This window comes from Lepisosteus oculatus, chromosome 4 (genome assembly GCF_040954835.1).
Source record: "Lepisosteus oculatus isolate fLepOcu1 chromosome 4, fLepOcu1.hap2, whole genome shotgun sequence".
In the NCBI taxonomy this organism is placed as follows: Eukaryota; Metazoa; Chordata; class Actinopteri; order Semionotiformes; family Lepisosteidae; genus Lepisosteus; species Lepisosteus oculatus.
In genome coordinates, this window is record NC_090699.1 from 63557568 (window position 1) to 63584982 (window position 27415).

At 37.8% G+C, this 27415-nt stretch overlaps 1 protein-coding gene across 16 annotated transcripts in view; it reads left to right on the top strand.

The window, feature by feature from the left end:
* The window catches only part of LOC102695139 (voltage-dependent L-type calcium channel subunit alpha-1D), a 116800-nt gene that overhangs the window by 45313 nt on the left and 44072 nt on the right, over positions 1-27415 (top strand). For 9 of the 16 annotated variants that reach the window (XM_069189492.1, XM_069189484.1, XM_069189486.1 and 6 more), the window contains exons 4-18: positions 5223-5362; positions 8442-8587; positions 10216-10368; positions 12324-12520; positions 13676-13779; positions 15879-16048; positions 21652-21726; positions 23485-23572; positions 23773-23799; positions 24492-24652; positions 24828-25053; positions 25395-25602; positions 26074-26194; positions 26300-26414; positions 26758-26818. In XM_069189492.1, the coding sequence (XP_069045593.1) occupies positions 5223-5362; positions 8442-8587; positions 10216-10368; positions 12324-12520; positions 13676-13779; positions 15879-16048; positions 21652-21726; positions 23485-23572; positions 23773-23799; positions 24492-24652; positions 24828-25053; positions 25395-25602; positions 26074-26194; positions 26300-26414; positions 26758-26818 (1992 nt within the window). The remainder of the gene's footprint in view (positions 1-5222; positions 5363-8441; positions 8588-10215; positions 10369-12323; positions 12521-13675; positions 13780-15878; positions 16049-21651; positions 21727-23484; positions 23573-23772; positions 23800-24491; positions 24653-24827; positions 25054-25394; positions 25603-26073; positions 26195-26299; positions 26415-26757; positions 26819-27415) is intronic. The other 7 variants (XM_069189493.1, XM_069189494.1, XM_015348152.2 and 4 more) reach the window with 1 other exon arrangement.

Consider the following 27415-nt stretch of genomic DNA (forward strand, 5'->3'; position numbering starts at 1 on the left):
TGCTGTAAAATTGTCTTCGGCATGTCAGATGTCAGTGCTGGAATAAAACAATAGAGAAACCTTTTTGATTCATTGTCTGTGTTGCACCTTTCTCCTAAAACTCAGTGGTAGAGGCAGCAATATTTATATTATTTTTTGTCCAATTTCAGCCTTATTACCATAAGAACAGTAACAGTAAAAGCAACTGTAATTTTGATGTTTATGATTGTTCTGTTTACTTTTTAAAACCAACAAAAATGATGGATTATATTTGGGACTTAAAAGCTTGATTCTGTATGTCAGTGAGCCAATAGCACTATTTCTGTTGTGTTTATTCCATAGTTTTGTCCTGGTAGGCATTAAAGTATTTACACAGCATGTAGTGTCAGTAGCATTCAAGGGTACAGCAGTGCAGAAAGTAATTGCAAAATTCCTTTTGCAGTTGTTTTTGAACATGAGTAGAATATTCCCATTTAAAGGTGCATTAAAATCTTGGTTATCAAGTCTATAAAACAAGTGACTTGAGCAAAAGCAGTTGATGTTTTAGCAGTATGATCCATCTTCAGTCCAGAAAATGTCTTTTTTGCACTTTACTGTGGTAGGTAACATGGACATACAAGACCTGTAAACAGATATCATACTTCAGAATCAAGTCCATGCTACAGATGTTATAAAGAAAATAGGGGGTTGTTTTAAAGAAAAATATTCAGTTAGATTACCTTTTGTTTCTTTTCGTGTTAGTAACAGTTTTGGCAGGCTTCCATACCATTTCACTGTCTGATTTGAGTAGAACAATGTGTTGTTTTTAAGACAAGAAAAAGGCATTGTTTTTCTTCTAATATTGAAGGACAAATAATGCAGTCCCAATTTCTCAGACTGGTTATTAAATCTCAGTAACAAATTAATTCACGGTATAGAAAAATTTAAATATTAGTTGATATTACTGCCCTAGAATGAAAGAAGAGCACCTTGATTAATTCCTTGTCCCAAAGCAAAATCTCATATTTGACTGGTAAAAGGAACAGGATATCAACATAATTGTGAATAAGGGAGATTGCAAGGGATTGAGAGTAAGGTCTTTAAAATTCAGATTGATTTATTAACAAATAAGTATTAAGTAATAAAAACGAGGATGTGGTGTCAGCTAAGGAAATTAAGAGGAGCTGCATTTATAACTGGGAATTGGAGGCAGAGAATTGTGAGCAAACTTCCTTGGCGTGTTGTTTAAACAGATTTCCTTCACAAAGTGGCTGAATAAGATACCGCAATCAGCGAGCTTCCAGCAGTCAAGGGGGTAATGTGTGCTGAATGGTCGCCTTTCGTTTCTAACCCTTCTTGTGTTCTCTTAAAAGCAAAGGGTTTGATTCTCTTTATCAGCAAAACCCAGTGTCCCTTTATAGTGTAGCCTCTTAAGTATTCAAGCATAAAGTGTTGGAGATTGGCATAAAGTACCTTTATTAATTTCATTGCAATTGTTGGCTTTTTTGTTGGCTATTCATATGACTATCCAGAAGAGAAAAACATGAATGTGGAAATCTTTTAAATGAATATGTGCAACAAAACATTAGAAATACTATCTCCACCTTTCACCAGAGGCTGCATACTGTTTCGGCCTATGGTTAAACTGATGTAGCAACTGTTTAGTCAGTGCTCTTGAGCCAAACTGCAGCAAGCAAGATACAGTAAATTTATTTTGAGAGGAATTATCAGGCATGTTAAATGTAATAGTATAATGCCATATGTTAACTGTTAAAAATTAAAATGTTTATGGGTACTGTAAGGTGGGGCGCAGTCAGGCTTGTTGAACCTTTGGGTTGGTGACCTTTGACCCCTGTGTTTTTCTGTTTCAAAACCAAAAGGTTTCATAGTCATAGCTTGAACTGGGAATTTTTCATGCAGTGTTGAATGATTCATCATTCATAAAAAGCACCAATTATCAGTTTAACAAAGCTAATGTTAGAAAACTTTTGGCTGCAGGAGAGCAGCTGAAAACCTAAAGATAAGTATAATCCATACGTATGAATATACACTCTGGGATGCCATACCATTACATTACTGCATACAGCACTGAAGACAGCTGATCAAATCTGAAGTTTTTCATTTAAGTGTAGCAGGTGGGACGAGAGCTAAGCTAGCAGTGCCCAGTGCAGACACATGCACATGCAGCACTGTAGATAAGGAATAAGCACTCCAGAGGAAGAAAATAAGATATGCTAATACAACTGTAACAATATGGAGGCTGTGCTGGGGTCTTTAACTTCTTAGAAATAGATTGAGATCCCCTGTGATAGAAATCCATTTGATTTCTTTCTCTGCCTAGTGGGTACAATAGCGCAAGGTAATAACTTGAGCAGTAAGGCACTGCTAAGTAAGAGTTTCTGATGGAACCAAGCGTACTGAATGAAAACCGTGTGGCAAACAATGCCTCATTTTTTTACCTCTGGATCCATGGGTACTAAGCAGTGGCGATAATGGGTATTGTGGATAAGCTAATTTTAGAAGACAGATGCAGATACTAATGTTGACCTACGGCAGTGTGCTCAGAAGCATGAGCCAATGCTAATTTTGTTAGTTCTTTTCAGGATTAACCAGTGAAATACACAAAGGGTGTTCCAGCTTTTCTGCCGTCACCCAGGTAAATGTACAGTACCAACCCAGGCAGCTTTACCTACTGTGCTACTTCCTGTTCAACAGTAGATGGTCATGTTGTTGTCTTTTCTTTGGAGAAAATTACAGGTTAGTGTGGTGTTGTTATAGATCGGAACCAGGATTGTGCTTCTGAGGCTGGGATGTTCCGAGTCCAATATGTTGATCCAGGCAGGATCTGTCATGTTTCTCCTCAGCATATGCTGAGGATTACGGGATTAAATTTTGGAGATAAGCCCTGCTGGGGCCATTCTCTCTTTTTTTCTGTGCACTTCTGTGATTTATTGTCTTCCATTTCTTGGCAAGTGATATTTTGATAGCCTTCGGTTTTCAGTTGAACAACAATAAGAGCATTAGGGCATTATGAAAGACAAATTGTTTTCCCAGGATATAAAACTTTTTCCCTTGACTGAAACCTCATGCAGGCAAGTGAGCTACAGTGTGTTGTAAAATAGGTGCATTCACTTCGACTGTCCCCCGTTAGTTACTGCAGAATGAGACGCACAGTTAAGTGTTTGGTTTATATAAGCAAACTGTTTCAGAATTCCAATACCTAAAAAAAAATGGGAGAGAAATTGCTGAAGAAAACCCAGAGTCATTAACCCCCCCCCCCATCTTTACTAATTAATAACAATTGTCAAATGAGCAGACCAATCAATGTTGACAAATGCAGATATTTTGGAAAATGCCAGGATGTGGTGTTCCATTTCTATCTACCATATCAGTCTACAAACGGGGGTCCAATAAAAATAATTGAATGGTTAAATTGAGAATTGTAACAAATGTTAGTAATAATAACATGGAGAGATTTAGTTCCCACTAACTTGTTCTCACACGGTGTACGGGTCATGCACTGGGAAACATGGTAGTATAATGGTTTATGTTGGTGGGAGTGAGAGTGAAATGAACAATACCCTGGGGTGGAATGGACTGCTTTTAACACTGTGCAGGTCACTGCTGGGAGATGTTGGAAGTATGGTAATATTATTCATTGTACTTAATAGAAATGCAATTTATCTTGACCCTTAGGTCATAGACCGTTGACTAAAAATGATTTGCAGACAAGTTCTGAGTAAGAATGGTTAGAACTATTCTAAAAAGTCCAGGAATCCAAATGCATAATCAACCAGTTATCATATACGGTATGCACAGGGATGTGGGTGGATATAATTACATTGTTAAACTGGATTAATCATCATCCCGGTAATTGAAGCTGTTTTTACCTTCTGGATAATCCTGTCTCTTGTTCCTCATCTGTGTGTTTCACTTGTTCTGTCACTCATTGCACTCGTGAGTCTCTCATTAGATGAATTACGTTTTTACAGCATCTGAAATTTTGAAATGGATTATCTTCATTCCCTTTTTTGGCAGCACCTCCCCTGCAGTCACAGAGCAAAATCCTTCCTTACGTTTGTATCGCTACCATCACATCATATACTGTTCAGTTATATACAGGTGTTGTTGTTTAAAAGTGACAGCATATCAGTGGTGTAATACTGCCTCATAGTGTCCCAGGTCGGGTGTTTGATCCTGAGCCTGCTGGACTGCTGTGGATTTGTCCCCAGTACTCCGATATAATGGGCACCTTAAAATCAGGACTCTGGTCTAAGGGAAGCATTCAGATTTCATGTGTGTATAATTTGTAAAACAAAAGGAGTCATCGTTTTGGTATTTTTGTGGTTTTTACAGATGTTTATAATTTCTTGTGTTTTTCCTGTGGTTTGTTCTTAGTGTTCATCATTGATCTTTTACAATATGTTGGCAGCATCTGCAGTGGCTCATCCCTCAGTACACGCTGAATTTCAGATTATGTAATCGAGAAATGTTTTTTTTTGCAGTGTGGTAGACAATATGGCAGCAGACGTAAAGCATTGCTAATCCTGATTTGGGATTGAAAATCAGAATGGCTTTAGCAGCACAGATACTATTGCTCAAACGTAACGGAAAAATTCAAGACAGCTGTATTTGTGCTTTAATTATCCAAATGAAAAGACTTTTTTCAGTATGTTAACTTTTATATTGAGCATTGATTATGTGATTCTGTTAGCATTACTAGCAAACTATTAGGATAAGATAGTAGGATAAGAAGAAAAATGTTTGCGGATTCACCTCTGGTATTAGCTTACTGTCCTATGCATTGTAATAAAGGTTTGATTCATTGTGATTCAAGTTATGTGGCTGTAACTATTGCTCTTGTAGAGCGTTTTCACTTCCATTTACATTTTCAGCATTCCTGTTTTTTTTCCTCAGGATTAAGTATTAAACATGTTTTCTTAATAATGTGCACATTTTCAGGCTCCCCTTGAAAACCCTTTGATTGCTGGTAACAGTGTCTGTGCTTGTGTCACCACATGTTTCAGAATGTGGTGATCTAAAAAAATTAAATGTTGCAAAATTTAAATTCTGATTTTTTTGTAGAAAAAGGAAAAAGGATTTTTTTGTAGAAAACACCTTATAAAAACAATTTAGAACCATGCTGGTTATGTTACATTATACAAATGTTATTATTTAATGCTTTTTATGTAAACATATTTGTTTTGAATACATTTATCAGTGCATGTCTTATGTAATGCTGCGTTTTCCCTTTTGTCTTTCAGGAAACAGTAGAATATGCCTTCCTTATCATTTTTACAATTGAAACATTTTTGAAGATTATAGCATATGGATTAGTGATGCACCAGAATGCGTATGTGAGAAATGGATGGAACATGTTGGATTTTGTAATCGTAGTGGTAGGGTAAGTGTGCAGTCTAATATCTTCCATATGTCTGTGTTTATTATCATGTTTAGAGCCCACAAAGAGTAACGCCAAGACACAACACTTAATATAAATCACGTGCTTCAGTTTCAATGTACAGAGTGAAATCTTAATCTGATCCAGAGAAAAGAAACGAGGGCTCATTACAGATTTTATTTTTTTATTATAATGTAATTATAGTGACACTTTACAGAACTCATTGTTATAAACTTGCTTTTTTCCAGTTTGACTTTGTGAAAAGTGTCATTATTATTGTGTTTGACTTATTTGTTTCTTAAATTATTCACTGAAAACAAAGCCAATTGTCTGTATTCTGTATAAGACGAGAAATGAAAGACTATTTACACTTTTTCTAGAATATTATATGCTGCTATACTGGAAATTGCTTGAGGGAGTATTCTTATTTCTGATTTAGATAGCTCTGGTAAAGTGAGGAATGAGAATTAAGTTTTTTTCTTTCATAAAATTAGAAAGCATTTAAGTACAGCTTTTTAAATTGTTTTGGGAATCAAAACTTATTGGTTTCAACCATAGCAAATCCAGTCAGTGGACAAATAAGATCTGATTTCTGTGGTGTTACCAACAGAATGATGATGTTGCAGACAACTTATCACACTAGTAGGAGGCATTTGGTTTTTGGAGACCTGACTAGTTACAGGCTAAGAAAATAAATTAGCATTCTCCACTTTGTGTTGCTTTTGCCACAGGGTAGAAAAGACAACATCTCATATCACCAAAAAATGCTTAGTTTCTAAAATATGGAGGTTTTTGCAAAATAGTAAGTGTGTAGAAATGTGGAATAAAGATGTTTGTTTTACACTACACATAACACGTTTCCACAGCTACAGCTTAAAGTGATGTAATGAAAGTGTTTGTTTCCTTCTTGTATAAATATACAGCATTTATAGTGTTGCTAACCAGGTTAGATTAAGGAAAAACGTTATTATATGTTGTGCTTTGAGTTTTTCTTTGAATTATGTACTTGAAATGACTGGCTAGTTTGTATCCATCCGTATATTGTGCCTCTGTTCTGGCTTTGTTATGCAGAATTGTGTTTTGATGAGCTATAACAATAATTCAGAAGAGGACCTATTTAAAAGAATTTGAATAGGAACATATACTATAAAAGTAAAAGGGTCATTCAGTGTCAAAACAACCAAACATTTTTGAAAATGTCACCATGTATCTCACTCATATTTGGATAAAAAATGACAAGTTAGCAATTATAAATCTGAAATTTGATGGGTCAGTCATTATTGTCCCAGAGATATGACTATGCCCAGGTGGTGAAAAGGCCCCATTTGAATTCTGAAGAAGGCACCGTGCTTTTAAAAGTTAACTTGTATGGTAGAGCAACCAAAATTCACACCCAGATAGATCTTCAGTATTCAAACCAAAAATCACATAAGCATGATTGTAAAACATACTATACATTCCATAGTTATTTGAAGATTCAGTTAGATGAGTAATACTGTATGTGTCCCATAGGCAATTTTAAACTTTAACTTCTACACAAGGGAGTGATGACGTATATCTGAATTTTCTAGATTAAGTGATACTTTTCAAGTATATTATTTGATTCATGCTGATTAGAAAATCAGTTTACCAAAAGTGGTCAAAAGTCTGGGGTTTGTAGTTATAAAAAATCTAAAACTCATTAAAAGTATGAAAAGTGAGTCCTGAGTATTAGGTCTGTTATATAAAGGCAATACATGCAACAAATCTGTATTAGTCTTGTTGCCTGTCAGTATATATTATGTAGCCTAAATGTCTACGTCCATGTTTCTAAAACCTCCATACCTGTATAACTTCCTAGGAAATGTGTACACCTAATGGCTTAACTTTAAAAGCAATATTTCTCATCACTGCTATGTTAAATGTAATCATTTCATTTTGCTCAGCATTGAACCTAAGGGCATTATGTTGATGAAAACCTGAATTATTTCAGCAAGTTGTAGAATCTCCATTTTTGATCCACGATGGAGATCTAGCTTATGAAAATTTGTTTGTAACCCTAAGCCACACAGATGGAATGCTATAATAATGAAAGCAGATTAATGCATCATTCTGGTAACTATTTGTTTTATGTTTACCTTCACATATGGACTCTTGCTTTGTTATTCCTGTTTCACACTGGGCTTGTTCTTGTTCTGAATCAGTGGAGCCTGGTATCATGCCAAGGTGCAGCAAATGTGTAGTTTATCTTTTAACACACCTGCTCCTGTGAAGCAAATATATAGATTTAGCAACCTGAAGAGCAAACGCCAAGATTAAACAGAATTTTGTATAAAGCTATGGCCTAGAAAAGGCAACTGAAATAAATTGTGCTTTTCCAGTAGCAGTAGATTAGCAAAGGCACAAGAAGAGTGAGTCAGACTCTCTCCCCTTTAATATTCACACAGTCCACTGCATAGCTAGGTCAGCCCCTCTGTCTGAATGCAACATGCTATGTGAATCACCACTACATCAGCACAGAACAAAATAAAATTGGGCAAGTTGGATTAGATGTGGGTTAATTAGGCTAGAGAATATCAACCAGCTCGATAGCACAGTGAGTTTTCGACTCACGACCACTGAGGATCATGGGTTTAGATCCCAGGTGGGGACACCTGCTGTATGCTTGTTAAAATGACTTTGCACATATTTCTCCACCAAATCCTGCAGTATAAATAGGCATCAACATTTGTGGTATAAAAATCTCTTCAGTTATTTTCTATAAATCAGACAAAGTAAAAGATTATTCCTATGAATTTGGTAAGACTCAGTAGATTAATAAAAAATCCAGTGGCAGTGTTGACGATAAACCATGTGGTTATTACCCGAGAAGAGAAAAGTTTCTCAAGACTATGGAAGCCAGGTCTAAGACGATAGTCTTAGTGGTATCGTGTTTTGGTCAACAACATGTAAAGTACAACGTCGTTCCCCTTTTGAGAGATTCAGTCAATAAATTAGACACTTCAAACACTGGCTGGTTTGATAGATTAGATACTTTTTGTATTGTGAACGCAGTGTTCTGACTTTCACCCTGCTGTGAGCTGTCTTGTTCTGCCTGTTTCAGGTTATTTAGTGTTGTCTTGGAACTATTAACCAAAGAGGGAGATGCAAGCAGTCACCAGTCTGGTGGGAAGCCAGGTGGCTTTGATGTTAAAGCCCTACGAGCCTTCCGAGTGCTGCGTCCTCTCCGACTTGTATCGGGAGTGCCCAGTAAGTATCCCCACTTCCTTTCCAGAACTGCTGGCTTCCGGCAAGTCTACTCCGATGAAAAAGTGGAGCCCAAAAAGCTGGATAAAATTTGCGAACCTGCCGAATGAGAACGAGCGTACATACCATTTCAAAATATATTTCTTATTCAAGAGGTATCCCTGAATAAGGGAGCTCAGTTTTGAACATCCTCTATTACAGCCTTTTTACTTCAAGATTACTGTTCTCCGTCTTCATATTTACAGACACGTGCTTCTGTCAACATTTTATCCATTTTATCCTTAAGTAAAATTTGGCGTTGTCGTTTTTTCGCCTTACAAAGAAAATTTAAGTGCCATTTGGTAACTGCTCTTTCTACAGGGCCATTAACAACAGAATGCACTTCAGCACATATAGAGTACAGAAGCCTGTAGCATTATCTGCTAGGCAAGGGCTATTTTTGTCAGTGCCTTAAGGGTGGTATGTTAAACACTGCAATAACTCTAGATGTGGATGTGGTCATACAGTTGCATGTTTCTGTATGTTGATATATACTGTATTTTTTACAAACTGTTGGGTTCAAGAAATTACCAGAGCATTCGGGAAAATGTGAGACAACTGAGAAATGGTATTCTTTTTTTATATTCTCTGGAGCAGCTCTGCTGAGTAACTAATTGGGGTCAGATTTGGAGAAATATTTATTCACAATAAAACCACACAATATACTATGTTACACAACAGTCAATCTATTCTTGATGGATGCCTTCGTCCTACAGACCCCAAAAATCTGTTCTAGCCCCCAAAAAACTATGCAACCCCATAACAAGCCAAAAGGATGTAATGGGCATCCCAATAATGTAAATGAAAATAACTCCCTTCCTGCATCATAGATCCTCAAACGTGAATTGAAATGGCAAGAGACGCTGTCCAGGGTTAGGGAGCTGGGGGCAGACGTTTTGTATAGGACACAACAGGCCCACTCCTGTGATGCTTATCAGTGAGAGCCGGGGCAGATGTGTGAGGGCTGTGAAGCAGATGGGATGCCTCATCGCAAGGGCGCATTGTCTTGCTGCCAGCTTCCTCCTGCACGTCATGCACTGAGCATGATATATGGAGATGGTCTGTATGTCTGAGCTTTCCTTAGGCACCCTTGTGAACTAGTGACCTGGTGGCTTGAAGTAATAAGGCTGCAATTAGAATTCCCAGTTGCAGGAATGGGATGAAACCAGTCTTTAAGCACTTGATATAATTTTGTAACGTATGTCGGGTTTACAGTACAGTACGTGTTCTGCGTATGTTCTGTATGTATCCTACAGAATGTGGTAGTGTGACCGTTTATGATTATATAGTATGTAGTATTTTGACAGACGCCTGTTGAATGGATCAATGAAGAGTGCCTGTTGTTTCTGTCAGTTTTTTTATTCAATTTAAATACTTTTTTCACCTGTGTATATTTTAGGCAAGGTTAAATTGTTCATGATATGATATTCTTTTGAAAAGCATTAACAGAATTTCTTATACACTGTATGATTAAAAACTTTTAGATTTGTGCTGTTTTGCTGCAAGCACCATTTTTATTTTGAAAATAGTATGTTATTCTCATGCAGCTAAATGTATGCTTTTTAACTGTTCCTATTTTTTTTGTCTTTTAGGTTTACAAGTAGTTTTGAATTCCATTATAAAAGCCATGGTCCCCCTTCTCCACATCGCGCTGTTGGTTTTATTTGTGATCATAATCTATGCTATTATAGGACTGGAGCTCTTTATTGGAAAAATGCACACAACATGTTATTTTGCTGGCACAGGTAAGTGTGCCCTTTTAGCAAAACAGTTTTTATCTCCCCATGTATCTACAAGAATGTATCTCATAGTATTTGACGCTACAGTCTTGAATTTTCAGTTTGCCCTTTTCACATACTGTACAGTATTTGTTACAATATGAAGCTTTTACCTCTTTTGTGGCAGGAACATTTCCCTAACCTTAGTCAATGAATATTTTATATACTGAGTGGCATGAGAAACTGTTGATTCCATTACTCATTGGATTGCTTTTTAACTTTTGAATCCATTAATCTTCGTTTTGTATTACCCACCTGATTTTGGAATCGCCAGCTGTGTGTTTTTCACAGCCCGGCTAACAGCTATGAAGTCTGTATCTGCACACAGGGGAGAATGGGGGAGTGGAAGCAGACCCCTCCGATCCACAAAGTCTCTCGACTTTTAACCCATCACAGGCACATCTGCCCCACACTGCAGAGGTTAAGCCCTAGTTCGAGGAGGTGTGCCAGCAGCCTGCTTGGGGGCACTGTGTTTGCAGAGAGCCAAAACACAGTTCTGGCTGACAAATCCCACCTTACTCTCCGTGACGTTTAGCCAATTGTACCCCCTCATCTGAGGAATCCTGGTCATAGCCAGTTACTGATACTAGCCAGGGTTGAACTCGCAACATCTGTATCATGCAGGTCAACCCGTGTCTGAGCGAATGCCTTAACCACCCATTTGTTGGCCTTTTTAACCCCATTGAGTATAGATTTGTAAAACTGTATGTGAGAAAGACAGTTTGATGACAAGGCTTTGATTCTAAATTGTAAATTGATTTGACATTGTTCTGCATTTTCCCCATTCTTTTTTGTTATCATGCTTTCAAATGGATAAAAATCTATCAAAATATCCATGATTAGTGAATGCAACTGGGGTAGATGGGAACCGTTTTAATGACCACTGTACAGAATGTGTCGGAACCCAGAATCCAGTGAAACACAGATGAGATCTGCATTAGAGATGGACTTATATGACTTTGCATGATAGGAAGTTTTAGCGAGAAATAATATCAGCCATCCCTTGAAGTCAGAAGTTCTAGGTAGGGCATAGATTCGTAAAGAGTTTAAGATATTGCACATCCTGCTCTGCTGCATTATTGTCTGTATAATGGGCATGTCACTTCCATTTTGAGTTGAGTATAGAACTGCATGGAAAGAAGGGATAGCTTCAGCACAAGCAAACTAGTCCTCAGTATCTATGGAGACGACATAATCTCTTGCAGTTCTCTTTCACAGTGAAGGCATAATCTCTGCACTGTTTTTCAAGTGCTTTAGAATAATTGGTGAGCGGATGTTTCTCATCAGGATAATTTTAAATATATAGTGGGTTTTAGATGCAGGGCTCAGCGCTGACCTAAATTTTGACTTGCCTTTTTTTTAAAAAAGGTTTTTAAAAAGGTAAAACACTTTGACAAACCCATGCTTAACCTTCATGTTTGATGCAGCAGGAAATAACAATGAGAATGAGTTGTGAAGGAAAACCTGCAGTACCCTCCAAATGGTGAAAGCTGTTATTTTAGTTCAAGCAATTAGTATTCGTGGTGATAAGACTAATATGAATGATGCGTATGATATGTTTCATTTCTGGATTACTCGGGGCAGATGTTTTCTCAGATTAGAACAAGAACATGCCAACCGTAATATTGGGGTGTGGTGCATTCACCTGAATTAAAAGTCACCAGTAGAAGTTTTTTGACTGTAAATTAAAAAAGAAAACAGTTTGGACTTTGCTTTACTTTTGTAGAGTTATGGTTCATGATTCCTGACCTGCTGTATATAGTTAAGGATTGAATGGGAGTCTGGCCGATAGTAAAGAGATTAAATAGATTTGTCTTGTGGTCTTATTTTTTAGTGGGTTGAGGTGAATGTGAGACGCCGTTTTAACCTTTCTCTGGTTTCACCCCATTTTTCCTCCGCAAATCGCCCCCTTTCCCCTCCAGATGTAATAGCTGAAGAAGAACCAGCACCGTGTGCGATCTCAGGGCATGGGCGCCAGTGCCCCATCAACGGTACTGTATGCAAAGAAGGGTGGAACGGTCCGAATGGCGGCATCACCAACTTCGACAACTTTGCCTTTGCCATGCTGACGGTGTTTCAGTGCATCACTATGGAAGGCTGGACCGAGGTATTGTACTGGGTAAGATGCACCTTTCCACCCTGTGGCCCCAGGGTCTTCCTCCTCTGCGTGAGCTGTGTCTGAGTTTGTCGTGAAAGGCCGCCATAGCGAGAGAAAACGAATCAAAATCCCCCCAAAACCACTTCGGGCTACAGTACTAGCCAGGTTTCTTCACTTTCCAGATGTACTGGAGCTGAGTGGCGGAGACTTCCAAACCTACAGTCAGCCTCTCGTTAAGTCTCCGGAACGGAACATTTTGGTTCGTGCTGTTCAAACACGGACTTGTAAAGTAAAACAGTAAAGTAGGGCTTAACACAAAACAGCCATGATTGTGATTGAATTAAAACTCCAACACCAAATCATCTCTGTAGTTCATAATATATTTGGACAAAGATGGAGAGATAGATAGATAGATCACTTCATTGGCCAAGTAAGTTTTCGCTTACAAGGAATTTGACTTGGTGAGTTGCTCATACACTCTATACAGTACATACAGACATACCATTTATACATAGACACACACATAAGACACAATATACATTTAAAAAATTTGAGGAAAAATATATATTGCACTTCACGAATGTGTCAGAACTACGTGTGAATGTTAACAAGTCTCCTTAATGGCACATTGAACCACTGGTACAATAGTCATGGCCCAGTCATGTCTTCATTTATGTTCTGTGTGTGTTCATTTTAGGGGGAAGCCTCAGATGTCTGATTGTGTAAATACACCAAACATTCTTATAAGAGCATGCTGTGGTACACAGTGATAGAATAAATTCTAGAAAAGACTAACTCTAGTATGATATGGGGAGTTCTGGAAAACAATATAAATGTAAAGCAAAGTGAAAGCAGTCGTTTGCAGTGATTAGATCAAGTGGATACTGAGAACGTGCAAAGCAGATGCCGTATACCATGATGAAATCTTGACTTAAACATTATATCCATGATGAGCAATACACTGTATATGATTAGGTACTAGAATTAAGCAGAGTGGAGAGACACCTGAAAATTGAGCACTTTGTTGAAGTTATGAGATTTCCAACTGGGAAAGAAAATAAACAAATCAGAAGTACATTGATGGCCTGCTTCTATTATGACGTGTGGAAGATTGCTTAGACTGTGTGTTTCTGAAATCTTTGAATTCTGGCTTTTCGCTGTGTGGTTTCTTTGCAGATGAATGATGCCATGGGCTTTGAGTTACCATGGGTTTATTTTGTCAGTCTCGTCATCTTCGGATCCTTTTTCGTTCTAAACCTTGTTCTTGGTGTGCTGAGCGGGTAAGCAGTTGTTCCTTAGTTTTCCTTGGCAGAGTTCCTTGCTCAGCTCTCTGTCCCACCGGCAGTTTTCTATCATGATTCATCATGGCTTTTGACAGGGTTTCCTGTTTTCCAGTTGTCAGTAGTCACACTTGTGCTTTAAAGTATCAAAGGATCTTTAGCGGTCACTCTATATGCGATATTATTTCAAATGATAAGCTAGCTTTCAACACACATTAAAACATTTTAAACTAGAAGCTGCTGTCAACTTTACAGCTTCCAAACATTTCCAGAACAGCAAGGTAAAGAATGGATTTTAAAAATTGAAATCGTACAATGACGGGGCCAATTGTAATCCAATATAGCAAATATGCCAAAGACCATTAAATATATATATACCAGGATCTGAATTATCATGAAATTCTGACCAAATGTTTTGATGTTTTATGTAAGCTTTAGAAAGAAATGACAGTAAAATTTAAAAAAACAAAGAAACCTTTGAATCTTATGCCTGGGATGAACACACTTTTCAAATGTTTGTCTTTCCCATTAAACAGAATACACTAGGAATGCACAAATGGTTTTTTGACCCTATTTCTGGGGACGTCTCTGTTATAATGAAGAATTTCCTGTCAAACCAATATGCCCCCCACACAGATAACGCCGGTGTGACAGTACAGCTGACTGAGGGACTCTGCATCCTCATCACTTTGTTAATAAGTTCCTTTGGGTTTTTACAGGTCAATGATGCCATTGGATGGGAAACACCTTGGATCTATTTTGTTAGTCTAATCATACTTGGCTCATTTTTTGTACTTAACCTTGTTCTGGGTGTACTTAGTGGGTAAGCAGCCGGTGTGGCAGTGTGCTTAGTGTGACATGCTGTGCTTTTTAACTCTCTGCATGCTCCGAGAGGCTCTTCAGAGCTTTCATATCATTATTGACCTTCCTGTTTCATGAAATGGTCCCTGATAAATACATCATAACCCATAGTTTTTTAACCTTTTTGTATTCTCTTGGTGACCAAGATAAAACAACAATCATTCTATGGAAATGGGATAAGAGCAGAACAGTGTCTTTTATTTTCGAAACGTCTCTGTCAAACTCCGCAGACACAGATAAAAGAAAATAGCTATCTGCTGTTCTGTGCTATATACAGTATAGATATTAATACTTTTACAAGTGTTCAGTCATTTCTTCCCTGTAGCTGAAAATACATCAATCAGTCTTCTGTTGGATCTATCATGACTGTTAAAAGTGTGGCCTGTAAGTGGTGTTTTTGGCATGTAAGATACACTACCTGTCCTAAGTGTATCATATTTTGATTCCTATGGAATAAGAACATTTTGGGACACTGCCATCTATAGAGACACCACAGCTTGTCATGTAAAAATTTCCCTATCTTAAGGTTTCTCTTTCTCTCTGGGTTAAAGTGCCGTTTGTATTTTGAGTGTTATTACTGTATACCTGTATTGCCAAATATTTTTTTAAATCATAGAAATTAGTAGTTTTAATGTGTTGATTTGTTTGTATGAAAAGTATTCGGCCTACACATATGGTGAACACATATGTAATATTGTCTTAGTACATTATTTTTTTAACATGAGCCCCATCTAGAGGTAAGGTCCTCATTTCAACTGTTTTTTTTTATGTAATTGTCTGGTGATGTCATCCAGCCCAGATCATGAATACTGTACATGTTTGGATAAATCTTTTCATGTTCATTATTTCACTACTTATTTGAATGTTTTTGTGAATACAATAATTGTAGCCCCCAGATAGCATTGAAACATTTCTGAAAACAATATTTTCAAAGTTTGGATCAGCAATAAACAAGGAAGAATGACCAATCTGCTGTTTAATTGCAAGACTTAATGACTTTTCCAATGTTCCCAGAGTCACTCATAAAATACAGAATAAGGTACTGTATGGAAGACCAAACGTTTGACTAAGATGGGGATTGTTTGAAAAGACTTGGAGCAAACTTCGTTCAGGGTGAAAACAGCTTGGGAAATGACCGATATATTTTTTGAGGAGGGGGTTACATTGTTCACACTTTTCCACGCTGTCCTGAGAAATGCCGCCGGTAAACGTGTCCTGTGGCTCTCTGTCCTGCACAGGGAGTTCTCGAAGGAGAGGGAGAAAGCCAAGGCCCGCGGAGATTTCCAGAAACTGCGAGAGAAGCAGCAGCTGGAGGAGGACTTGAAGGGGTACTTGGACTGGATCACCCAGGCCGAGGACATCGACCCGGAGAACGAAGAAGATGGGGACGGGGAAGGCAAACGGAACCGTAAGTGCCCACAGAGGGTGAACATTTCCACAGCCTGCCCAGTGTGAAGTTTATGGTTCAGAAAAAAAACGAAAGAACTGGAAGTGTTTTTACCTTGGAGTGCACACGTGCAGTTGATGTGATACGTTTTGATAGATTGGTCAGTGGCATTCAACTCCTTTCATAAAAGCTCCAAGTGATCGTGTCGGTGGTCTACAACACGTTGGACTCAGAATCTCAACTTCAGATTTTTAATAAGAATACTTAGAATCAAGGGTTGAACTTTTCCTAGAAAAAAGAATCCACTTCATTAGTTACACTTCACCCCAGTGCACCCCAAGGGGAAATCAGCAGACCACAGAATGACATCCTAAAAAAAAAAACATTGTGCAATGGTGACCGATCCTCTCTCCTGGTCTTTGTTAAGGCTCTGAAATGGATAATTAAGACCAGTCAAGTCAATATATCATTCGAATAAGTCATTAACCATAAGATAATGTGTTTCTCCAAGATAAAGTGTGATGACCACTGTTACAAAGTAAGAACAAAAGAAGATACAAGCGAGAGAAGGTCATTTAACCCACATATCCCAAAAGGTTGTTAGGAGTTAATTGCAGTAGTAAGTCATTGTTATGTGGGGCTAAGAGAGGATTAAAAAGATTAAAAAATTAAATTTTAAAATGGTCCTTAGAAGCATTATGTCGTTAGGTCGTTCCATTGACTTTAGTAGGCTAGGCGTTCGAACTTGGTGTTAATCTCAGGTGCCTTAGATAACTCACCCTCTTAAGTAAAGGTTGTACTAGCCTGTACAGAATGCTTGTGGTCTCTCGGAAAAATAATTCCAATCAATGTTTAGAGTGTTATAATTGATATAAATCCATATGTTATCCAGTATTTACTTTTAATGATACTATTCATGCAAGCATCAAGTTAAATATCCTTTTAGGTTTCTTCTAGATAAGAAGAAGTGTTTATTGTCCACACAGAGAATGTCATATAGAAATCATCTTCTTTTGGATAATTTTTAAATAGAGTTATATATCCCTAATCAGCATCCTGTGATACTTGTTATATTCCTCTCTTTATCAAATTTTGCATGGGAAAATACATCATTCTTGTGTATTTGTTTAAGGAAGTTGCTAAAAGCAGGATGTTAGTAGTGAAGGGATTATGACGTAAATTATTTTTCCATAAATGAAGAATACACATTGCAGTTAATTTTCTTTTTAAATGTGCCTATAATTTCTTGAAATGTCCTGTTATGGTACAGTTTCTAACCTCTGTGTTTCAGTAAAATGTAATTGCTTCTAGGGAACAGATGGTATTTTGGTCAACGTGTTTTAACTGTTTTTTGGAATTTTCTTTTTTTTCCTCACAAAAAGCTCAACACTAGGTCCAGGTATACTGTACCGAATTACTATATGGGAATTTTAGAGTGATTGCATGTTTCCAATTACATTAACTTAACACCTACCATATTTTGCATTGGCTCAGGAATGTATTTACTGGCTGTCATAGAAACTGCATGTTCCTTTGATCCCCATAGTTTTTGTAACATAATTTGCTTCTTATTCAAGGGTGTGTGGGTATCCACATATATTTTAAACAATTGAATGTGTGAAATTGATCTGTGTTACATTATGTAAGACTGACTACTTGAGAATAAGTTTGAATTGACATCACTTAGCTGCATCAAAATGGTACTGTAGTAGATACCAAATCACTTTTTTCCCTATGTAAAAAATGTAAAACTGTCTAAAGTGTTTTTTTTTACCAAGAATAAAAAGAACACAGTTGATCCCATTTTATAAAAATATTATGCTCAAGCTTCCCAGTCGTACTGATATAGTGTTGAATTTCATATTGGAGCGGTTGACAATATACAGTATCTTCAGAATTTGAAGGTAGGTTTGTTACCCAGCCACCCCTGAATTCACAGCAGCCAGAGGTCTTTTTTCAATTAAGGATGTATTATGGCTGTGGTCAGTTCATAGGAACTTAAAAGTAAGGAAGCTGTATTTGTAACAGGAAAAAGTAAAAGGGGTAGTTTACCGAATTCATCTGCTTTTTCTTTTGTACCTTATAGTAATTGTTGTTCATTGGTTCTTACTTACACTGTACACAGGGAAAGATATTTAGTCTTCCACACAGTTGAAACTATCATGGATTGAAATCTGGGACTTTAAAGTGGTTTACCCTTTTTGGCGGTTATTTCTGTTCGTGAATAATGCGTCTATATTTCTTTTAGAAGGGTTATAATAATAATAATTGCTTACACTTATATAGCCCTTTTCTGGATACTCCACTCAAAGCGCTTTAAAGATAATGGGGACTCCCCTCCACCACCACCAATATGCAGCATCTACCTGGATGATGCGACGGCAGCCATAGTGCGCCAGAACGCTCACCACACATCAGCGATCAGTGGGGAGGAGAGCAGAGTGATGAAGCCAGTTCGTAGATGGGAATTATTAGGAGGCCATGATTGGTAAGGGCCAATGGGAAATTTGGTCAGGACGCCGGGGTTACACCCCTACTCTTTTCGAGAAACACCCTGGGATTTATAATGACCTCGGTTTTACGTCTCATCCGAAGGATGGCGCCTGTTTACAGTATATTGTCCCTGTCGCTATACTGGGGGCATTAGGACCCACATGGACCACAGGGTGAGCTTTTACTCTTCTGCCATGCAGGTTAGGGAACTCTTTTTCAACAGCTGTTTTTAGTGGAAGGCTTCATTGCCATGGCCAGTAGGAAAGTGCAACTGAAAATCACAATATTTCATGATATGTAATTGATGAAATCTGTACTGTAATTAGGGTGAGCAACAGGTATGCACTACTCCATCAACATTTCATGAGTGTGTCATCTGATTCGGAAACCAAGACTGGTATCTTGATTTAAGCTAAAAATGCCTGAAGTGAAATGACAAAGGGCAATATTATTCCAAGCAAGTGTGCTTTCCATTAATAAAATCAGAAATATTCCTGTAATTTACTGGAATAAGCAGATCATTTAGCAATGATACGCTCATACCAGTCAGTATATTATATGCTTTTAATTATTCCTGTTTGAAGCAAACAGGTGTTCACTATATAGTTTTGCAGTTCCATATGACATAATCTTTTCATTCTGTCAGATAGTTGTTGGCAAAACTTTAAAAGCATTATTGACTCTTTATCCTATCTGAAAACTGCTGGTTTGGAAAGTCAGTACACATTAGCTCTTAGGTGAAATTTCCAGGCTTTAGTGACACAACTGTGTGTGTCATGTAATAAATATGTTTATATATGTACATTAGGATAATGAGTTAACAGCTATGGTTATTTGGCTGTGTAGTGTAGCATATACATCTGATCTTTAATGAAGCAATGTAGCTCTGAACCATATTGTACCATTCCACAAAAAAGAAAATAAATGTTATGGTTTAATGGAGAATACTGAATTTCGTCTTCAGTTTCCAGTAGCACAAAAATAATACAATGCATAATTCACAAGGGAGATATAGTGCTTCAAACATGTATTCTTAAGTTTGTATGTCTGTATATCATGTACTGATGAGCAATAATATTCTATTCTAAAATTTAAGTGAAGTGCAACATTTCTTACCTATAAGACGTTTATTTGAGAAGAAGTCAAGATCATGACTCATGTTTTGAGGACAGGGCTTGACTTACAGGAAAGAGGATGTGAAACATAAAAAGACATTAATCTGATTTAAAAGAACAATTGAAAAATAGTTTTCCATTTGTCTTGTTTTACAATGTATTAATCATACCAAGTGTGATTCTCATTTTCTACTACTTTATGTGACATGAATTATGACAATTAGGACATGAATTATGAAAAGTAGTCTATTTAACAGAAATGCAGAAAGCTACTGTACTTGAGAGGGATTTAAAGATTAAAAATCAATAAAAAGCCTATTTCTGAATTGTTAAATTATTTGCTAACTTGATCAGTCGATTTACCTTTGCCAGCTTGCTGTCTCTGTTCTGTTCAGGTATTCCAAATACCATACTATTTAGGCAGACCATAATCATGTAAACAATACTATATTATATTGCAAAAAGTCATCACTGAAGTTTCTTCAAAACTAATTTGTAGTGTTAGTGTTCTTGAACCAAGCTTACAGTATTTGCACCTATCCTGTGCCATCAAAAGTTGACTTTTGACTAATATTTACCATTATAGCCTTTAATCCCTTCACGCCTGAAAAAAAAAAGATATATTCTAATGCCTGTGCGATACAATTCAGTACGGGTTCCAAGAAGTAGATGTAAACCATGACAAAATTCAAGGCTTTCATGCTCTTCTGATCACACGTGATATACTTTGTAAAGGTAACCGAGAAGCGCCGGGTGAGAGAGAGTGCTTCTCCAAGATCTCATTTTGAAAACAAAGATGTGCAGACAAGGTCCTGCAACATTTGGCATATGAGAAGCAAAACATTCGTCCATTGCCACTTTGCAGGAAGGCCGTTCTCGAAGATCTGTGTGCTGTGTAATAGTTGAACGGTGATTCATAGGCCTTTGGCACACTTCCAGGAGTCGACGCTGAGATTTCAAGGACAAGGATGTCCACACTTAGTCACACTCAATCTCATGATTGGTATGATGTTCTAACAGCAATACAAACTCTAAAGTCACTTTGGAACTTCAGAAAAAAACACCTGATTTAGATTTAGATTTCTGAAACAGCTTTGATTCATCTAGTTTAATTATGCTGGATGAATAATGATTTGGGAGTCAAAAGCTTCTTTAGAATGCATTAACTTTAATCAGTCTCAGATTTGTCTAGGTTGCACTTGAGCAATGGGTTGACGATACACACTTAATGTCTTTGATTTTTGAGCCTCACAGACCATTATTTTAGTTTTCCATTAAATACCTGTATATCAAGGGCATCTTTTATATTTAATTATACTCAGGTGACTAAATATTTGTATATCAATATCATTTAAACAAATACACTGTATTTGTGTAGATTAGAACAACATTTAAACTGTTTTTGTTTAAATCAAATGTAACTTTGTCATGCAGTGTGAATTGTAGCATTGCATAACCCAAGACTAGTCAGAGACACATTTCTATGATTAGAGGGCGTGACTGTTATTCTGAGAATTGGGCAGAGACACATTTCTGTGCTTAGAGGGCTGGACTGTTATTCTGAGAATTGGGCAGAGACGCATTTCTGTGTTTAGAGGGCTGGACTGTTATTCTGAGAAGTTTTGGAAGAATTAGCAGCATTTCGTTTCCTAGAAAACTGAGTTCTAGATAGCTTTTCAGGTGTAACCTGAGCTGCTAAACTGAGGGTAAAATATCTGAGCTTTATTTTTACAGTGCAAACAAATAACATGTGGCTTGGGTGTCTGTGTGTTTGCAACGGTACTGACACTACTAACCTGTTCATGTGGACGCTATAATTTGCTTTGCAGCATGTTAGCATAAACCTGCTAGAAGTAGTTAACGTGACTGTTAGTTATTTGCCTTCTTTTATTGCTCGGTGTTGCTTGTCTTCCTAACCCATGTTCATAGTTGCTCATTTTTGTCCATTGTTTCCTGCTATATCGATGCTCCCATCTGCTGTCTGAATGCATGGAATTGCATGCATTTAACGTGAAGGGGTTACCCTTGCTGACTTAATGGAAAAGAAGAAAGGAAGGTTTGGCTGGTTCAGTCAATCTACTGACACTCATGGTAAATTTTGTGTTGCCCTGTAGCATCCTTCTGTGTTGTGTGAATCCCGCCTGTCTTTTGCTACTACGATTTCCACACAATGCATGCTTCCACTTTAAAGTTTAAGCACCATTGCCTACCTGATTTTGATTGTTCCTATTGGACTTTAATATTGCACTGCTGAAATGATTTTTGTGTTTTGATTAGAAGAAAGATTGAGTAAGAGACTCTAGTAAAGAATGTTCCATTTTGTGTTCCCTCTTGATGGCGTGAGAGACAAAGAAATAGAATAAACCCCAGTTTGAGGTGAAATTATCCTCTTACACAATCTATAGGATCTAATCAAATGGAGAAATTGGCATAAAAAAAGAGTTATCAGAACCCAGATCTAACTAAATCACAAAAATGAAAAATAATTTGTTTTAAAACTTCCTAATCAAAGTGGTATTCATTCATTTCTATGTGTACTTTAGAATCTTCATCACTGTAGTTAACACCATGCTCGGCTAATGAATGATGAATTAAGAAAAACACTACTAATTGCACTGTCTACTATATCTTAAAAGATTCAAGTTCTGTATTAATCATGCTGTACCAGTGACAGAATGTTATGTCTTACAAGAGCTTAAATTCTAACTACAGATCTCAAACAAAAGTGTTGATTGCAACTTGTGTTACCTGTTGAAGTGTATAAACAGGATTAAAAACCTTATGCACAGATTTCAGTAATACTTTGGAATAAGAGTCCTTACTTTTAATATAATTACATGTGAAGAACTAGATGATTTGCTTTGAAATTAATATGAAATGTGTTTTATGTCATGATGTATTTATGGGCTCTGTATTGTGAGTCACATGACTCTCTCTATTTCTCAATAATTAATCACAAACGGGCTCTCATTTTAAAGTATTACCCAGATGTCTAACCAAGAATTAACTCAGAACACAAAGGATCTAAGTTACAGTAGATGAATTTAGATCGTAACCTTTTCAAATCGACCACTATAGGCCTTAAGATTCCTCACTGTGCATGCTAAGCTTCCAGACTTCAGTATGATTTTGGAAAGTGCTCTTTTTGCCTTTGTGGTATCACTTATTTTCCCTCCACTACCTGCAATGAATGAAAACAAATTCAGAATTGCGGGGTTGTGTAATGATGAGGCATCTAATGGCCTCTGTGGTCAGCGAGATAGAAATGGGATCCCCTATAAAGTATGGTTTTGCCGTGGCAGCTACTGTAGCTTTGCTGCTTCTGGAGCCCTGGGCCTGTGTTTTTTCAGCAGGGGTCCCTGCTGTGTGGGGTTTGCAAATCCTGCTCGTGTCTGCATGGGTTTTCTCTGCAGGCCTGGGGTTCCTCCCACCTTCCAAAGACATGCTGACTAGGTTAATTGGTGTCTCCAAATTGTCCCCATGTGCGTGTGTGTGCGCCCTGAAATGGACGTGTCCTGTCTGCCTTGGTCCTTAACAAGTATAAGTGGTTTTCTGATAATGGATGGATGGAATGTAAGAATATGAATATTTGTAGAGCACATATTTGAAGACACTTTTTTATAGTCCTAACAGAATTTCAGTTGTAGATGCATACAGATATTTTTATTTTTAATGCATGGTTTTCTTCTTTTATCACCAACATCACACTATGTAATTTGCGTTTTTGGATGTTATGTTTTGAACGTTTTCATTTTTTTTCTAACTGAATGCACAGATCTTTGGGGTTGTGTTTTTGCTCTGGAGAGTATGGACTTTCCTGTTTATTCCCATGTTCTATGTTTACAACAGCAAGCATGCCAACTAGCGAGACGGAGTCTGTAAATACAGAGAACGCGAATGGGGAAATTGAGAAGGCGCCATGCTGTGGAACACTGTGGTAAGTTTTAAAAAGTGTTGTTACCATAGCTTTACTAAAGCGTCTGTACGCTGAGTTGATACAGCTTAAAGTTCTTCACATAGCTCATTTTTATCACAGATGCCATGATTGCAAAGGTAAGGTTTGCTGGTTTTAATATAAATCATTGATATACTTATGTCATTGTATTTTACATTTTTGTTCTTCTTCTCTTTTCACAGTCAAAAAATTACAAAGTCAAAGTTCAGGTTAGTCCATCTGTTTTTACTAAACCATGCAGTACAATATAAATGGTATTTCAAGTTTACGTGCAAACGTGTCTATGCTGGCGCTATGCTGACAGTTGAATCTCTCCTGTACCTTTAAACGTGGTGTTAATAAAATGACCTTCTCCTAGGGCAGTGCAGTAAGCAGACGTTGCATCTGATTTGTGCCTGCACTTGTGACCTAATACTGTCTGCTTACTGTCTGGACTGCTGCTCAAGGACATCTATTAAAGTCTTAACCCTTAAGATGTTTTCTCAAGATGATCAGATTTTCAATAATATTGTTTAAAAGCAAATTTCCTGAAGGCAGAAATGTTCTTAAAGTTACTGTTAATAACAGATCTCAGCTACTTAAAGGAGAAGAAGGTGAATGAGGAAAATAATTTATTTTTGGGCCAGTCTCACACTCTGTCTCCTTGATGCTGCAGAATATGGGTTAAGCTCCTTCCTGATCAACCTCTAGGCAAACAAGCAGGGACACACTTGCTTAGGGGAACCACAGAGATTGAAGTGGTACTGTACTCAAGTGCCAGTTTATCTGAATACTGAATGAGAACTGTATAGTTCCAAATACTAAGAGTTGAAAACATTGCGCTGGTACTGTGCATGCTTGGCCACAATGGTAAGGAAGTGGGCTTTTCTTGCTCATTTGACATCTCTTTCTCACCCCTCAGTCGGCGCTGGCGTCGCTGGAATAGGTTTTGCCGCAGGAAATGCAGAGCGGCAGTGAAATCGGTCACATTCTATTGGCTCGTCATCATCCTGGTATTTCTGAACACTCTCACCATCTCCTCTGAACACTACAACCAGCCTAACTGGCTCACTCAAGTCCAAGGTAAGGGGCTGAAAACAAAGTGGTTTATGTCAAAGAGATTATTGACAAACTGCCAGCGCAGTAAACTATCCTTTCTGGACAGGAGGTGCATGGAGATTACTTGCATATCACTTGATGAACTCCGATGCTGGTACTGGATAATACTGGAATAATGTTGTGTTTATTTCGCTTACAGACATTGCAAACAAAGTTCTCCTGGCCCTGTTCACCTGTGAAATGCTGGTTAAAATGTACAGCCTGGGTCTTCAGGCGTACTTCGTCTCCCTCTTCAATCGCTTCGACTGTTTTGTCGTGTGTGGTGGGATTGTAGAAACAATATTGGTGGAGCTTGAAATCATGTCGCCGCTGGGAATCTCGGTGTTTCGATGTGTCCGCCTTTTAAGAATCTTCAAAGTAACACGGTACGATTATTGTTATGTGCATGAATTTCAGTTCCATTAAATTTCCTGATCATAGTTAGAAAATGGTGCATTTGAAAAAAAAAAAGGAAGTTAAACTGGGTAATTAAATTTTCCTTTTGTTTTTCACACTACCCCCTCTTGTAAACCAATTTTTGTTTTAAAATATGCCTCTAATAAGCATGTCTAAATACCGATAATCACATTTTACTGCACTGCACGCGGTTCTTTTTCCTGACTTTATAAACAGCGTTGAAAGTCTTTTACAAAATGTGACCTGGTGATGTGGTGTTTCTGTATCATGAGCCACCCTTTGCTTAATGGAGGGGATTGTGCTGTTTCAGTCACTGGACGTCACTCAGTAACTTAGTGGCCTCCCTGCTGAACTCCATGAAGTCCATTGCCTCGCTGCTGCTCCTGCTCTTCCTCTTCATCATCATCTTCTCCCTGCTGGGGATGCAGCTCTTCGGGGGCAAGTTCAACTTTGACGAAACACAAACCAAACGGAGCACTTTTGACAACTTTCCCCAGTCTCTGCTCACAGTGTTCCAGGTAACTTTCTATCACAATAAACTTTATTTTACACAAAAACATCTCACAATAAGTAAAGACTCTAACAAATTAACACTGATATCAGTTAAAAACTTTCTGAATCGGGTGATTGTCCATTATCAATCAGTGCAAGTGCATGATGGGGCTGGATTTGCACAATGAAAGAGTCCCTCCAAGCCCTACCACTTGCTGTTGTCCGTGCCATGTCCCTGTCCCGGCTCTGAAACTGCGGTCGTACAGTCCTCCACAGGAGCTGGGGGAGCAGGGATATCTGCTTTAGTCCCTGTACAGGGCCCACAGTCCCTTCCAGCGCTCCCTCGCTGTGGAGAAGCCCCGTTGGGCAACATTGTGCGTCGGCCTCCCTCTGAGGTTCGCCAGGATCCTCTGCGCCAGCTCCCTCTCTCCCCGCTCTGTGTTGTAAAAAGGTATTTTTAATTAAGCAGCCTTATTGACTGTGTGTGGCTTGCTAAGATTTTAACAGGTGAAGACTGGAATGTTGTCATGTATGATGGGATAATGGCGTATGGTGGTCCATCCTCCTCGGGAATGATAGTCTGCATATACTTCATTATCCTGTTTATCTGTGGTAACTGTATCCTTCTACAATTCCAGAAATTGGGATCGCACCTTCCTTTCTTCCTGCTTAATAACGGTAAATGGATCAGGCATCGATTTTCCTTAAACCCGTTTTACTCAGACATCCTCCTGAATGTCTTCTTGGCTATCGCTGTGGACAACCTGGCAGACGCTGAGAGCCTGAATACAGCTCAGCAAGAAGAGGCTGAGGAAAAGGAAAGGAAGAAAAGTGCCAGGTAGGAAAATTAGGGTTTAATTCTTGTTGATTTGCAGAGGAAAAGATAGGAAGGTTACATGGCCCACTGTTCAAGAAAAGGATACCAGGACAATCAGAAAATATTTTTATGGAAATCATTGCATTGCTGCTTTTAAAGCTGTTTTGCTCCATTGCATTGAGTTGATGGTTTAAAAATCTACACATTTTATGTGTTTCCGGTTTGATAGGTATTTCATACTTGGAGAGAATTTTCATTGATTTTTTTTCTCTGGGATCAAAAGCTTTAACCCCTTCACATCTTACTTTGATAAGTGTTTCATATCAGATTTATCAACATTTTGCTTTTTTTATTTTAATCTCAGAACCGGGAGCTCAGACAAAAAGGAAGAAGAGACTTCTGATGCCAAAGCACCTGATGCAAAGGTAACTGACTTAACCACTCATGTGTTGTTTGGTAACAAATGTGACTGTATAGAAAAACATTAGGCAAATCCAGAGGTTTATTTTGGATTTCGCTTTCATTCATTTGTTTTTTTCCTATTTAACATTGAAAGGAAACGGGGGGAAAAAAGTGTTTTAATGTGTTTGTATAGCTCTTGGGAAAAACGCAGTCACTTGGCTTGGTGTCACTTACCCATGTAGTAGGGATCATCTTTAGCATCTTCAGTGTCAGGGCCACTGCATTCAAGGGTCACTTCATTTTCTCTATCTGACACAATTAACACAAAATAGAGAGGAAAACAGAAAAACAGAGTCATAAAGTGTAATCCAGAGCAGTAGATATACACTGTGGGAAAACAAAAAAATCAACTCAGAATAAAAGCCTAGTTCCTCTTTGAGCTGCTAATGGTATTTTATCATTAGTCCCTTATTATGTGTATTCCTAGGCATTCACAAGCTGCTTACTGGATAATAAAACACTATCTGAATGCAAGTTTCTTCTCTGAAACTATATCCGAAACTCATTGTCTCTTGGTCTCTACAGTAGGTTGTTTGCATGTTTCAGATTTCTTTTTCGGT